Source organism: Giraffa tippelskirchi, chromosome 4 (assembly GCF_054371585.1).
Source record: "Giraffa tippelskirchi isolate mGirTip1 chromosome 4, T2T-mGirTip1v1.2.pri, whole genome shotgun sequence".
Lineage (NCBI taxonomy): Eukaryota > Metazoa > Chordata > Mammalia > Artiodactyla > Giraffidae > Giraffa > Giraffa tippelskirchi.
This window is the reverse complement of record NC_137278.1, coordinates 36,413,243-36,429,348: the sequence shown is the minus strand read 5'-3', so window position 1 is coordinate 36,429,348 and position 16,106 is coordinate 36,413,243. Positions and strand designations below refer to the sequence as shown.

General features: G+C 48.7%; 1 protein-coding gene across 3 annotated transcripts in view; it reads left to right on the top strand.

Annotated features, from left to right (window-relative positions):
* GALNT14 (polypeptide N-acetylgalactosaminyltransferase 14) overlaps positions 1–16,106 on the top strand; it is a 214,802-nt gene that overhangs the window by 126,142 nt on the left and 72,554 nt on the right. For all 3 annotated transcript variants that reach the window (XM_081587436.1, XM_081587437.1, XM_081587435.1), the window contains exon 2: positions 13,054–13,223. In XM_081587436.1, the coding sequence (XP_081443562.1) occupies positions 13,054–13,223 (170 nt within the window). The remainder of the gene's footprint in view (positions 1–13,053; positions 13,224–16,106) is intronic.

Genomic DNA, 16,106 nt, shown 5'->3' with positions numbered 1-16,106 from the left:
GATTGAATGAGACTTAGCGAAAGGCATGTAGGAGGAAAGCGTCCTGCCCAGGGCCTTGGGCCAGAGTGAGTCCAAGCTGAGAATGCAAGGGAGTGGAGAGGCACAGGGCAATAGGGCTTTGATGGTTTTTACCTCATTCCCAGAATAGTGCTCTGGAGAAGTTGAGATACTGACTTTTGTCACTGGAGTCTAGTTTTCATGCACCAAGGAAATGGATTACCTAAAGGAATCTTGTAGTGAGTGCTCTTACGCAGTAAAACATAAACCGAAGCAGCTCTGGCCAAGTGATTAATCTCTTCCTGATGTATCTGAATTGCAAATCTGGATTCCCAGAGAGTCCCATTTGTAGTTAAAGTCACAGTAAGCTTTATTCTGAAGAACAGACCACTCTGGGTTTAAAAATTTGAGTTAGAGGATAGGAGGTGTTTTATTTTTATTGAAGTATAGTTGATTTATAGTGTTGTGTTAATTACTGCTGTGCAGCAAAGTGATTCAGTTATGCATAGGTATACCTATGCTTTTAAAATATATATATTCTTTTCCTTTATAGTTTATCATGTGATATTGAATATAGTTCTCTGTGCTGTACAGAAGGACCTTGTTTATCCGTTCTATCTATAAAAGCTTATATATGCTAACCCTAACCTCCCACTCCATCCCTCCCCCAACCCCATCCCCCTTGGCAACCCCAGTCTGTTTTTTGTGTCTGTTAGTCTGTTTCTGTTTCCTTGATAAGATTCATTTGTGTCACAACTATAATTCCAAAAGATACGTGCACCCCAGTGTTCATGGCAGCACTGTTTACAATAGCCAACACATGGAAACAACCTAAATGTCCACTGATAGAGGAATTGATAAAGAAGATGTGGTACATATATACAATGGAACACTACTCAGCCACAAAAAAGGAATGCAATCATGCCACTTGCAGCAACATGGATGCAACTAGAGATTATCCTACTGAGTGAAGTCAATCAGAAAGAGAAAGACATAACATATGACATCACTTATATGTGGAATCTAAAATATGTCACGTGAGGATAGAAGATGTTTTAAATGTCACTGTGGCACTTGACATCCCTCTCGGGTCAGGATTAACCTGCAGAAAGGATCGTGCCACAGGTGCTTTAATGAATGGACAAGAATGGTCAGTGACAAGCATGTCATTGAGAGAGTGATTATTGGTGCTTCCTGGGGTGAGAGAAATGCCCCTGTGGGTCTTATTTACATAAGCAAGTGCTTTATAAACCCCTTGTTTATAGTTCATGTAAGATATCATAATAGACGAGATTCCTGCCAGGCCGTAAAGATGGTCAGTATTTAGGTCAGGCTTGTAAGGATTTCTCCCAGTTTTTCAACCCACCGCCATTATCACTCCCTGCGTCGCCTGCAGCACTAAATTTGCCCTTGGCGGAGGCGGGCATCCTGCCCCCACCCGGTTCAGTGGCCATGACGTCCGGTAATCTGGGTCTGCTTTTGACATAAAAGAGCCTCTTTCATTGAAAGTCAGCCAGCAGCCCCCATGGAGTCCTGGGAGATAAAAGTCCTTTCAAAGTTATTCACTCCAACCCCATACCTACATATTCAGCAGCTGACCTAGTTTTGAGAGAGCTGGAGGGTATCTGGGTGTCACCTTATTTACAGAGCGGATAGAAAATGCGCTAAGCTCTGGGTCCTGCCTGCACACGGTATCTGGGGAGATCTAGCCAGCACCTCGGAGGCAGAGAAGAGAGAGGAACAAATTCTTCTCCGCCAAGCGCTAGAGAGTTCTTGCTAATGTCACCTTTGGGGAATGAATGACAGGGCTTAAGGGACGCAACTCTGAAACTTTCTAGCCAGAAAATCCAGTTTAGCACCTTTTGACCTGTTCATTAGGGGAGGTGTTTGTAGGACAGCCTTGGTCGAAAGTGTATGACAGGCTTCTGGTGGGCGCCTCCTCCCCTGTTCTTCCTCCATCCTTCTCTAGACAGAGCTGGGTTTCAAAGCCTCATTCCACGAACGACCCATTGCCATTGTAGGTCCTGGTAAAGGACACGACAGAGCCTACCTGCCCTGGTTTAAGTCACCTTGACTGAGTCCCTTTAGTTCCTCGAACCTCAGTTTCACCTTCAGTTAAAATAGGTTGGTAGTATCACCTGCTTCAGGTTTGCTCTGAGTACTCAGTGAGTGACATTTTTAGGACAGAGCCTGACACGGTAAATGCTACACAACTGTTAGCTGTGGCTGCTGTTCTGAGCTGCTCTGTCTGGTGTGCGAATTGTTCATTTCTTCAAGTTGGTCCCTTTCCCTGGCTTCCCACAGCCTTCTCCATCTTGGCTCCCCCAAGGTCACCTTGGCCTGAGAAGAACCCGGAGGGAAATTTGGGGAAGCTGCAAACCCTGGTGAACACACTCCTTGTGAGGGTGACTGGAGGACTGGCGATTCCAGCTCTTGGAAGCCAAGTCCCAGGAGGCACCAGGGAGAACCTCCAGGGCTGCTGCATCAGAGAGGGAGAGGGACCAGCGGTCGAGCAGGGAGCCCTGACGCCCAGGCTCCTTGGCCTGATGGGAGCCTCGGCATCTCAAGCAGGTTCTGATTTCTGACCTCACCTCTAAGATCCCGGGATCTCCACCCAGAATCGCCCAGCATGGCTTCTGTGCCTGCCTCAGGTCCCACCTCCAGCCACGTAGTAAAGGGAGTTTGCACAGAGGCCTCGCAAAGCTAGATTTCTAGCCTTCCAAGCTGGCGATGACCTGATGAAAAGTAGTTTCCTGGCTGTGTCGTTTGCATGGCTCTGTGTTCACACCCATATCTGAGATGGGGCTTTTGGGTGGATGAGCCCTCCCAAGCACCAGGCAACATCAGCAACCTGTCTCTTTCATCACAAGCAGACAGGAAGGAGGTGCAGTCAGAGATCCCATTTCTGCCACAGGGAAGGAAGAAGCTGAACGTAAATTAGCTGAGTGTAAATTGTAAAATCGTAAATTTTCTCCTCATTAGCATTCTGTCCCCAAAAGGAATAATAGTAACCACAGCAATGCTGACAATAATAATGGGTTACTTTCGCCTTATGTTTTGCCCAGCAATTTTTCCTGTCTTATTTCTGAGACTTAACTCAGACCTGTAAAATCGTGTGGGGTAAAGGTTCATCTTGCCCCTGGGGTGGAGGGAGAAACCGACCACAAGAGGTTGAAGGGGCATGCTAGCAGAGCCAGGCTCAGGGCCAGCTCACCAGAGTCCTGTTCTCTTATGACATCTAGGGGACCATCAAGGGGAATTGCAGGATCTTCTCTGGTGCTGTGCATCCCTTTCTTTGCCCACCTTCACCTTCCCACACCTCAGAACTCTCTGCTGCATTTCTGTCTGGGCGAAATTTGGTTAAAATGTACAAGGGACCCCTTGCAGGAGAGAGACGTCACAAAAGCCTAACATGTAGAGTGAGCACATTTCCCTTTATTTCATTCTTCCCTCCTTTATCTTTCTTTATCCCCTTCCTTTTATTCCATGATTGTCCCTGGGTCACAATTTGGTAGCCTGCAAACGCAACCCATGGGCATATATTGTCACCAACAATGGAGGATGGCTCCTCCATCCATGGGATTTTCCAAGCAAGAATATTGGAGTGGGTTGCCATTTCCTTCTCCAGGGGATCTTCCTGACTCAGGGATCGAACTTGGGTCTCCCTCATTACAGATAGATTCTACCGTCTGAGCCACCAGGGAAGCCCTGTTTCACCCAAAGGGGAGATTTAAGGCAGCATTACTAGGCAGGTGTTGTGTGACTCCTGGAAAGTCTTTGCTCACATTTCTGTTTCCTGTGTCCCTGAAGGCATGTTCACATGTGACCTCTGCCACCCACTGTGGTTCAGTCCGGCCCCTTGAAAACTGCTGCTTCCGAAGCTACTCCTTGAGTCTAATGAGACTTCTGATGCTGCCTCAAGATATTTCCCGGCCCCGTACAGGAGAAGAGGGAGACCTCTTCTGTCACTGGGAAATCCACATCTTGTTTTTAGCATTTTGATTTTTTTCCTGCAGTGGCGCCCCACTCCAGTGCTCTTGCCTGGAGAATCCCATGGACGGAGGAGCCTGGTGGGCTGCATGGGGTCGCACAGAGTCAGACACAACTGAAGCGACCTAGCAGCAGCAGTGACCGTGAGGCTCCATCTTTGTCCTGCTATGGCCACGCTGTTGGGCCACCCTAGGAGAAGTGGCTGCCTCTTCCCTCGCATCCGTGCCCTGGGACATGGCTGCAGTGTCAGTCACCGGTCAGACCTCAGTCTTTTGAGATCCCAAGATGGCTCAGCTGTCCACTCCAGAGACAATGAGTTTCAGTGTCGGGTTCTGTTCCGCTGGGGGCCTCCCTTCCTGAGCCTACTTCCGGTTCCCTCTCCCAGGTGTAGGCCCTCTCCTTGGTCCCTCGTGAACACTGGTTCCGTCTCTTTGTGGCTGCTGTCCTCCAGTGCCAGCTTCCTGGTGATGGGGCACAACCACCCTCTTTATGCCACCATGCAGTCCACCAAATCCTCTTCCTCCCGAGCCCTGGGTGGTTACTTGGATACCTCTGCACTTGATCTCTTGCTCCCTGGGTTCCAGAGCTGGAAGGGACCGAGGCTTCTTGTGTTCCCGTGTCTGTTTACTGTTCCACCTTTGAACTCAAAGAAGATGCAGGAATCAATGCTGCGGTTAAGACCGGCTCTCTCTCTCTGTCTTCCTGCCCATCAGCAAATGGGAGGTGTTCTTCAAGCAAACAGCAAGTGACCTGAGATGCCCATCTCCATAAAGGAGCTCTGGGTTTGGTCTTTGGTGGTAGATGTACAAGGCGTGGGGTAGGAAGCAGACACGTAGCATTAGAGCTCACCCACCCTGGCACGTGCAGTGGGACCAGACCTTCTTGCCCAGTCACGCTGATTTATACTTCCTTGGCACCTCCCTCTCATGCTAATTAGCAAGCAAATTAATCTCCATATAAGGCTCAAATTGCATGAGATTCTTTTTTTTTTTCTTCCTATTCCAGAAACAAAAGTTGGGCTTCTGTCCATTCTGTTAATCACATTATGTTTCACAGTTGGAGTTTTCAGGCAATTATAATAATTATCAGAACTTGTCTTCTTCCAGAAGGCTCATAGCACCTCCCAAAGCTGTGATGTGGTGAATGTGTATTTTGGGGCAGTGGTGGGGAGGAGAGATCTAGGCGATGGTGTCTCTGGTCAGAGACCAAACAAGACTGAATCTAGCAATAGAAAGGGGTCTTGATGTGGGGCCAGGCCATCAGACCTCCCAGCAAGCTCAGAAAAGCCACATCAGACCCCATTCCTTGGCACCTGGCTCTTGAGGGAGTGGGGATGAGAAAGAAAGTGGGGAGAAGAGACAGAAGGAGGTAGAATAGAAAAGTAAACTCACCCTACTGAATGATCTGCTACCTCATTTGATCTGAGAAATTGCCCTCTCCTCCTCTGTTATATGTCCATTCCATCTACCAAATTCTCTAAGAGTGACTTTCATATAATTAATACTAACCATTAAACTACAACATTGAAGGAGCAATTGCCTAATTCTGAGGAAAATTTAAATTTATTACCAGCATCCGAGATAAAATGAATTCTAAAGAGAAGAGAAAACCGTGCAGAAGATAAATAGAAAGCCAAGTGGGATATTGACTTGATCCTTCTCCAGTGCAGGGTAATTTGGCTTCTAAAGTGAGTTAGATCATAATAAATTAAATTTAGATTTCTGCACATCAGTTAAATAACTCCCCAGACAGAATTCCAGTGAGAGGGAGAGGTGATAATACATGGTGGAAATATTAAAATGGAGATCTTATCTAATAATCCATAATTGATGTGCTGTCCCCAGATGAGGGGGTAGGATTTTGCAGCTCTTCCCTGTGTCGTGAACCCAGGTGGGGTGAACGAAGGGCTGGCTTGTCCCTCCCTCTTTGTTTGAGCTGATCCTGCACACTGTAGGGAGTCTGTTACTGGCAGTCACTCCTCTCACAGACCACCCTTGCTACCTAGCAGTGTTGGTCTGATGTGAGATCATGCTATCCTCTCTTGACTGGCCCTCTGGAAAAATAAGGTCACTCCCTAGATGGGTTGACAGTAGAATAGTACAGAGATGGGCAGATTCTCCTGTGTTCTTGTGACTGCCTAGCAGGGGGAGCAAAGTGGCCCCGTGAATGAGGGACACATCTGGTGATGGGGAAGGAATACCGGTTTTGAGATCAGAAGTCTTGGGTTAGAGTCTCAGTTGTGAGCTCTCTATCTATGTGGTCTCAAGAAAGTTCTTTTGTTATTGTGAGCCTCAGTTTTCCAATCTGCAAAATGGGAACAACCTAACTTGCCTGCTGACTAAGTAGGGATAATATAAATGAGATATTCTTGTGAAAATGCTATGAAGATTATAAGCATTTTTTTGACTTTCAATCATTAATATATATATATATATATATATATATTTTGTTTCTAGAAAGTCTGTTTGATTCTTTTTCAAAGAACTTTTGTTTTTTGCTAGTTTTTCATTCCACATTTCAAGGTGCATATGCTTTATTCTGTAACTGTAATTTCTGTGTCTGAATTTCTTGGAGGATCAGAATATGTTCTTTATAGTTTCCACTGACTCTCCTTTATAGCGACTTGTTCCCTTGTGTGTCTGATCATTTTTTATTGTGAATTCATCTTTTAGTGAGCTACGTGGGAATCCTGGGGGCCTGCCTTGGAACTGCTTTCCTCCAGATAAGGTTTATGTTTGCCTTTGCTGCAAGCCAGCTCACGGCAGATCTGGGACCATTTAGTCCCTGTTCTTGTCCTTAACTGGGCTTCCCTGATGGCTCAGCAGGTAGAGAATCTGCCCACAATGCAGGAGACACAGGAGATGCGGGTTTGATCCCTGGGTCAGGACAATCCCCTAGAAGAGGAAATGGCAACCCGCCCAGTATTCTTGCCTAAAATTCCACAGACAGAGTAGTCCAGTCCATGGGATCACAGAATCAGACATGACTGGACGACTTAGCTTTAATTATGGAAGACTCATGTTCAGTGTCTCCATCTTTTAGGAGGTGGGCTTTACTTTCTCAATGGCCATTACCCGTGGGGCATCCTCACATGTTATCTTTACTTACTATTATCTATCCCACCTCTGGCTTCACCACCCTATATTATCCCTGGCCGCATCCCTCATCTCATGGTGAAAATTTTCCTTCTAGAAAGCCCAGCAAAGCATTAAAAAACCACATTTGTTTTTACTTATGCAAGATGTGGCTGTAGTTTAGCATGGAAGTCCTGGCATCTGGTCTGCCATGGTGCTGGAAGCAGATGGCTCCAGTGGGTGGAAGACAGGGGCAGTGCCTGGGGTGGTGCTGGGAAGCAGAGGCTGCGGTTCTGGAGGTAGCCTGGCTACAGGGAGGTACGGGAACTCCAGACTGCATGGCTGGCCGAGAAACTGGGTCTGTGGGTTTTGAGACACACTTCTCAGTTGTGTGAACTTGGGCAACTTATTCATCCTCCCCATGCCTGTTTCCTCACTGGGAGACTGGGGATACAATTTTCTGTTGAATATTGGGCTTGTAAGGGTTAGACATCATTTGGGGGACCCCTCCCTCTAGGGTTCTGACAGGGGAGCTGGGATATGTAGTTTTATGTGCCCAGTAAGTAGCGGGCATTATCAGAGTAACAGCACTTTCACAGAGCAGCTTCCATCTGCATATGAAAGTTAGACTCTGTCGTGAGCAATGCCTCTCTCCTTGTTCCACACGTATGGAAGGCTTTCCAGGGTATTTGAATTCCTTGATGAATCCCACCTGACTTCACTTAGTTGCGTTCTCTTGATCCTTTGGTAGATCTTTGCACTCCTCTGGGTCATTTTTTCTGAGATACAAGTCATGTAATGGGGGGCTGGAAGACCTGGAGGACACAATAGTTGTCATTAAATATCTCAAGGAAGATATTGAGAAAGGAAGGTCAGATTTGCATCAAATCTCCCTGGGGATAAAAGCCAGCTCCCAAAGGGAGATATTACAAGGAGACAAATTCTGGTTCAAAATTAGAAGAAAACTTCTAGAAGTTATATATAGTCCTTTGAAGCTTGGAGTGGGCATCTTGGGGCCTCTGTGTTCCTAACTGGAGGGATATGCATTGGATCCAGCGGAATGTTACACTGGAGTTTCACACTTTTGTTGGATAGATGAATTATATCGTCTTTTTTTTTTAAGATTTTTTTTTTTTTTTGATGTGGACCATTTTTAAAGCCTTTATTGAATTTGTTACACTTTTGCTTCTGTTTTATGGTTTGGATTTTTGGCCATGAGGCATATGGGATCTTAGGTTCTGGACCAGGGACCAACCCACACCCCTTGACTGGAAAATGAACCCCTAACCACTGGACCACCAGGGGAGTCCCTATACTGTCTTTAAATGATCTGTTCTATCTTTTTTTTTCAATGATGACCTTCTCTGTGCTACTCTTATCACATTCCCATCTTCCTGCAAGAATCTGCCTGCAGAGCTCTGCCTTTTCTTGCCCTGGGCTGTCAGGATCAAGACCACTGTTGGGAGGAGAACAGCTGCCCAGAAGGAGGAGTGAAGAGCAGGTGGGGGGATGTGAAAAGGGGGGTACAGACATCTTTGCATGGAGGAAGATATCTAAGAAAAGAAAGAACTGGACCTAGAAAAATGGTGGGAAAACACATAGACAGTCTTTGAAGACCCAAGAAAATGGCAGTGAAGATGAAGCCAGGCAGTCACCTGATGGTTGAACACATGGAGCTGAAGCTAGGCTACCCCGGGGTTCAAATCCTGGCTCTAACACTTCCTATCTGTGTGACATTGGGTAAGTTACTCAATCTCTCTGTGCCTCAGTTTCCCCAGTTACAAGATGGGGACAGTCCTATTGATAGCCATTATAGTAAGGATTGTGGACTTCCCAGGTAGTGTTAGTGGTAAAGAACCTGCCTGCCAGTGCAGGAGACTTAAGAGACATGGATTCAATCGCTGGGTCAGGAATATCCCTGGAGGAGGGCATGGCAACCCACTCCAGTATTCTTGCCTGGACAATCCCATGGACAGAGGAGCCTGGCGGGCTATAGTCCATAGGGTCGCAGAGTCGGACAGGACTAAAGCAATGCGCACGTCATTGTGAGGATTAAATGTAAATGTTTAGGACACGTGGTGGGTGCCTCCCAAGGTGTTAGCTGTTACAGGGTGACTCTGAGATGTTCCTTGAGGATCAGGCGCGGTTCAGAGTAAGATGGAAGCCTTAGCAAGGGCTAGAGATTTTCTCATTTGAAGAAGAGAATTAGAGCAATAGGAGAAAACTAGCAGTGCCAAGCTGGAGAAAGAAGGGAGGGAGACAAAACCATTTGTGGAACATAGAGGCAGCCTCAGAACCTAACAGAAGGGAAGGCTACCCCCGTGATTCCTGAGCCAGATAATCAGCTGGAAAACAGAGCGAGAGAAAATAGGCCAGGGAAGGGTGGCAGGAAGGGGTTCCAGATTTCTCACAGAAGCCTGGTGGGAGGAAAGACATGAAGCAGCTTAACAGATGTGCTTTTGAGCTTTTGATTTTCGTGCCAAGTTATTTAAGCACTGGTCTTGGCCAGGGGGTTGGCTGGCTTAGTCAGAAATTTTCTGCTTAAAAGATGATCTTTGTTTCTGTTTGGGCCTTTATACCCCTCTTTGGAAACGCGCCCACTCTAGATTGAATAAATTTGGTCAGAAAGTCGAGTGAGGGCAGCTTGGGGGGAGCCACGTGGGAGTGGGTGCAGTTCTGGGGTGGGCCCTCTGGGGGCTCCTGTGTTCTTGTTTGGAGAAGCAGCATTCTACTTCCTGGGCTAGGAAGGCTTGTTAAGGTGAAAATGCCCATTTGGAAGCTTTCTGGGCATTCACATGAGCCCAGGAAGCAAGGAGCCCAATGCATGGGTACAATGTACATGCTCTGGGCCCTTAGACACCAAATGTGCCACTCGTGGATTGAAGAGCTTGGAAATGAGCTCCAAAACAGGCCTGTGAAGTCACTGCCCCTTCAGAAGTCCTTGGAGGACTGTGGTCACTATATTCCAGGGACAAGTAGGGCAAGAGGGGCTGGGGTCCTTCCTCTGGGCATGTCCTCCACCCCACTCCTCAGAGGGGGTCTTTCTCTGCTCACTCACCCTCAGCAGAGAGGACAACCTTTGTTCTGTCCATGGTGCTGGGATGCTCTGGGGAGACTCTGATGGGGGTCTTCACTTACCAGCTGTCAAGCATGGACGAGCCACCTTACCTCTCTAAGCCGACCTCTCCTCATCCACATGGGGGATTCTGCCATGCACCTGCAAGGTACTTTGTAAAACAGAAATTGCTACTCAACTGGTAGCATTGTCTTAAACACAGCCTCACCATTACTTAATGCATCCAGACTTCATTATAGGAATACCAAACTCCCAGTACAGGGAGATCCCCACAGTGGATCCAGTGCAGGGAAGTGTGAACCCGCTTCACGCCCGTGACCATCTGAAGGAGTGGTCCCCTTGGTCCCCTGCAAGGACACCTTGATTGACTGTTCAGACAGTTTCTCTTGCCAGCCTGGCTGCTGCTCTGGTTCTAGGATTTCTGGAAGCCAACTAAGTTCTCATGGCGCCATCTGCAAGGATGCCAAGGGTGCTTAGCTGCCCTAGGGTGGCGATTGCCAGGCTGAGCAACACCCCTGGCCTTGTGCCCTCTTGGCCTTGAGCCTGGTCTGGTGTGAGTAGAGAGTGGGGGTGGGGATGAAGCCAAGGTTGGTCGAGTGCTGTCTCTGCAGGTCGAGTGTCATCTCTCCAGCCCCCGTGCCTCCCCACAGGGCCTGCCCCACCACCGGCTTCTCCAGCCAATGGGTAGAACCATCCACCTGGACCCCAGCAGGCTTCCCTTCACACCAGGCTCAAGGACTAAGGTCACCTTCCAGCTGGTCTCCTTGCGGAGCTCTCTTCCCTCCCTCCTACACATGTAGCCACTTTCCCCTGACCTGCTTCATATAGGACCGTCTACGTTCTAGAATGTTCTTTCACTCATGCTCTCTTTGCAGTCCCAGCTCTGGCTTCCCCAATCCTAAGCTAGCCATTCCCTGATGGCTCTAAGCCGTCGTGTCTCTTATCTGGATTTTCACTTCATACACTTCCCTTCCCATCTCCCCTTCAGCAAAGCAAAATCTCAGCTCATCCTTCAAGCCCTAACTCATTTGATGTTTCTTCTGGGAGGCTCTTCCTATTCCTGTCCCTTCTCTGTTATAGACATCTTCATGCAACGTTGCAACCTGCTGGAGGGCAGGGGACTGCTGTCTCTGCATCCCCTCCTCCCTGGCACACTGCACTGTAGGGGCTCACAAATTATTTCGAGATTTGCAGTAAATTCAGTTGGGCATGAGCCAGCTACATGGCCCTTCCTGCAAGAGTGGGATGTCAGGGTAGCCCTGAGGTCATGTTCCAAGCACAGGTGACAGCTGTCAGGCTATGGCATGGCACAGCCCAGGCTGGGGTTTCAACCCCCACCCCCAGTATCCCTATGTAGCAGCAATATCACAGGACATTAATAAAATCAATTATTGGATAAAAATCACTGGTTTCCAATGCTTCATTTTGTGCTATTAGCAGGAGAATGCTGTTTCAAAAGAAGATAACAGAGAGAGAGAGTGTGAAAGGGAGAGATCAATTACCTGATAAGCTGGAGGGGTGCCTGAGATGAATGTGCACGTGGGCACGAGTGGCCCCCCTTACCTGCCAGGTGTGGGCTGAGCGCCTGCCTTGCTGTCTGCGGTGCCTGCCCTGGGCTCTCCTGTTAGGTGCCTGGAGGACAGAAGGGCATCCTGGTAGTGATGGGATGGGTAGTACCCAGGCAGCTTCAGATACTCGCACAGGGCCAAGGGTCAGTAACACATGAATGAACATCTCATTCTTGGTGACGATGCCAGCCCCAGGGCTCCAGCCCTCATGGTCCAGGTCAGAGCCTGGTCAATAGGTTTTTCCAGATGCAGTGTTCTTTTGGCTTTGATGAACCTAAAAGGTCTGAGCTTTGCTGATAGAGACTGCCTCTCCCCTCGCGGGGGCAGTGCTAGCATCCACTGGGCAGTGACTATCAAGGGAAGCACCCAGCTTGCCGAGGCCCTGAAGCCCACACCCCATACTGGCTGTGAGGAATCTGCTGGCTGCAGAGCTGAGTGGGCAGGGCAGAGGTGGCAGCCCCTGGTCTGGGCAGGAACCGGCCTCTCCCTGTGTGAATCCCCTTGCCTTCTCTGCACTGGAGGGTCCAAGAGACAGAGCTCTGCTTGGGCTCTGCCACCATCCACCTGGGGACCTCAGACAAGCCAGTAACCTTTCTGAAACTTTGTCTTCCCTACTCTGCAGAGGGTCTTGGTGAGAATGAATTGAGATGATGAATGCAGAAATCGCTTTACACACTCTAAAGTGCTGTCTCCTCATATGATGAGGGTTGTTACTTTCTCCCCCTTGGAGGCTTCTTAAAAATAACCGTAGATTCCTGGGTTGGAGGAAGGAAGGAACACACAAGGTGTCTGTCCAGCAGGTAGCACCCCCATTATAGATGGATTGCTTGCTTTCCATTGCTGCACTCCTTCAGCAGAGCAGGGACTGGCAGTCATTGTGTACCTACTATGTGTCAGCCATTGTGCCGGCACTTTCCATCACGTGTCTCAAATTACCCCAGAGAGGTGGCCTCTAGGGTTAGTATTCTAGAATCCAAGTCCCAGCCCTGTTGCTTCCTAATTGTGGTATCTTGAGCAAGGTGCTTGGGCTGTTGAGACGGCTTCCTTGTCCGTGTAGTGGGGATATGAGCAACATCCACTTCCTAAAATTATGAGAATTACATGAGATAAGTGTGTATAGGTCCTAACCCAGTGCCTGGTATATGAGTACAGCACTCATTAAATGGTAGCTGCCATTGTCGTCATCATCGTTTATTATTACTGCTGATGGTTTTATTAATGTCATAGGTCTGCCCCCATCTTTGCACTGAACCTTGCTGGCACATGCTTGGTCTCTGGGCACTGACAGACAGAGGGAGCTGAGAGGGCCCGGAGCCATCCTCACCGACTTCCCCTTCATGTCCCATAGATTTCGGATGGTGACTGGGATGACTTATGGGACCAGTTTGATGAGCGGCGGTATCTGAATGCCAAGAAGTGGCGTGTCGGCGATGATCCCTATAAGCTGTATGCTTTCAACCAGCGAGAGAGCGAGCGGATCGCCAGCAACCGGGTGGTCCCAGACACTCGCCTTTTCAGGTACTTCCTCCCGACCCCTCCCCACAGTTATGAGGGGTAAGTTCAGTGCTGGAAAAATGTGTGTGGAGTGTTAGTCATGAGTGGGAGTCCCAGCGGTTCTCCATCCAGGCATCTCCGAAGAATTACTTGGGGAACTGTTAAAAAAATGCTGGTGCCAGCCTCCAACCAGCTGAAGTGTCTCTTTCTCTCTTTTCTGAGCTCCCCAAGTGATTCTATCGAGCAGCCAGGATTGAGAACCACCAGCGCAGGTAAGTGTTTCTTGAACTTAAATCATCTGAGGTTCTTGTCACACTGATTCAGCAGGTCTGTGGTGGGGCCTGAGAATCTGCATTCCTGTCAAACGCCCAGGTTCTGCTGATGGATGGTCCAGGGCTCACATCAAATAGCAAAGGCTTAGAACGATAGTTCTCAAAGTGTGGTTTCCCAGACCAGGAGACCAGCATCGGCATCACCAGTTAGAACTGCAGATTCTAAGCTTCCCCCCCAGAACTACTGTGTGAGGTGCTCTGGGGCGGGGCCTGGTGACCTGTGTCTCAACACACACCACCAGTGATTCTGATGCCTGCTCAAATTTGCAAACCACAGAGCATCAGCTGGTGCTGCGGCTTCCTTTTGTGGATCAGATAAAGTCCATGGTTGGTGGGTGGGTCCAGCTTAGAGGCCCTGTGTTTGAGTAGACAGTAGGCCTTGGAATAAAGGTGCCTACCTGCCTACACACTGCAGCCCTCTGCCTCTGTCCAGGAGGCAGGCTCTGTCTCAGTTCCTTTGGGATCTCTGGCTTCTCTAGTTCCTTCCTGCCCCCTCGTCTCAGTTTCTTCAACCACAAGGGTCAATATGCTGCCATCCTGTTGGCAACGGGCATCACCTTTACCAAGAAGCTCCTACTGTAGCTCCTGGCCCACCTTGGGGACCTGACTCCATAGACACAGTTGAACCTGTCCCTTTTCCCATCATGCCTTGCAGCTAAGGTTCAACTAGTTATGACACCAGTTGCCCTCTAGGGGGAGAAATCTGTGATGTGTGATAGGAATTGAGTAAATGTTAGCTGAGCAGATGAAAGGGAGACTAAGCCTGGAAAGACAACTGACTGCTCTCTTCCCATCTGCCTTATGAGTAAACAGGACAAAAGGAGCTAGAGGGAGTCCCCTCCTCCATATCCTCCCATCCTCATGGGCTTCAGATAAGGAATTAGGAGAATAGCCTCCGTTAAAGGGGAAAAGGCCTTTTCCCTTAAAGAATTCTCATTACTGAAAAGAGAAGAGTGAAGAAACGGCATGTGGGAGAGGGCTGAGCTTATTAAATTTACTTCCAATTTCCCTACCACAGTAATTGCATTGTGAGTTATAGGATGCATTAGGACATAAGCCCATAAGCCCCAGTTCTGAGACCCAGAACTATTAGCTGAGCATTACAGCAGGTGCTGCGGAGAGGGCGGGCGCTGGGGGGGCATGGCTTAGGAATCCACAGGTGCACAGGTGGAGTGAGGAGGGGAGACAGGAGGAAGGCTGTGAGGGTTTCACCAACAGCCCGCTCTGCTGGTTGAACAGCCAGTGCACTGGGGGCATGGAACCCCTGACAAACTAGTCATATTGGGGCATCATGTGCTAGAAGCCTCGGAGGGGCGGGGGGCTTGATCCTCTGTGTGAAACTGAACAGAATCACCATCTTTCTCTTGGTCCTTTTTCCCATGGAGTCCATGGTATTTTGTGGGAGGCAGTGGGGTTTACCTGTAGCCTGGAATGACTGAGTTGAAGAGTAAGAGATAAGACTGGGGCAGGTTTTGAACTCCCCATTCCAGGGTTTATGGGAGTCTTAGGGTCCATGGGGTAGGTGGTGAGGATAGTTTAGAAAGGAGTGACTACAGTTTCCAGTGAATCTATTCATTCACCCTATGAGGTCATCAACCTTTCCCTGCCTACCCCACTCCTTATGTAACACTTGACATTTTCACAATCTTGAGACAGAAAGCCGCTGTCTTGGGTCTTCAGTCATGTCTTTGCTACTGCTCCATCTCTCCATCCCCGATTCAAGCCCAGTGAGAGGAGTTGAGCAAGGTGACCAGCAATGGCCTTCCACCCATCCCTGTCCCTGTCTTAGGTTTGTCTTCTCATCTATGCTTGGACTAGGTAACCTTGAAGCTTTCTCACTCCCTGAGTGCTGCACAATTGTGATGGGTTTGTTCTTCCATGGTTGACCTTCTCTTTTTCAGCTATAAATACATACATACACTCTGCTCTCCCACCCGCCTTGGTCTCATGTGAAGACTACACGGGCGCTTCATCAGAGCATCTGAATTTTCCCCTAAGGCCCATAGTTCTGTTAATGTGGATGAGAGCCTTAATTTCTAGTGGTCACAAGGATGAATAGATGTGGCTGCCTGTGTTGGGGGTGGGGTGGGGGTGGAGTGCCATAAATAACTGTTTCAACATGAGGAAGAGACAGTGTGTAGCTGGGGTGAGTATGAGAAGATTTCCCAGGGGAGTTCCGCTATTTATAAAGCATTAACTGGTCCAGCAAATAGCCCCCGTTTCCCAGGCCTGCTGCCCCCACCTGTCAGCACATTCTGGTGACAACAGCTGGATTTGCCATCATCCAAGTAGCACTTAAAATGTCTGGCAGACAGGAAGCCATTAAGTGAAGGCACACCCCTTGAGAAGGGGGGAATATTTTGATAAAGCACATGTATATTTTTGCTGTTGCCTGACAGTGCTTATTATGGGGTTGCTTTGATTGCAGGGGAGCAGGTGGCAGGGTGGATATGGCCATAAGCTATGGGCTGGTGGGGTGGGGGTGTTGGTGAGAGCTGGGAAGCCTCGTTAGTTCACCTCCCCTTGGCCAGGTTGGGTCTGAGTGTTCCCCTCGGCATATCCTCCTGGGCTCTGT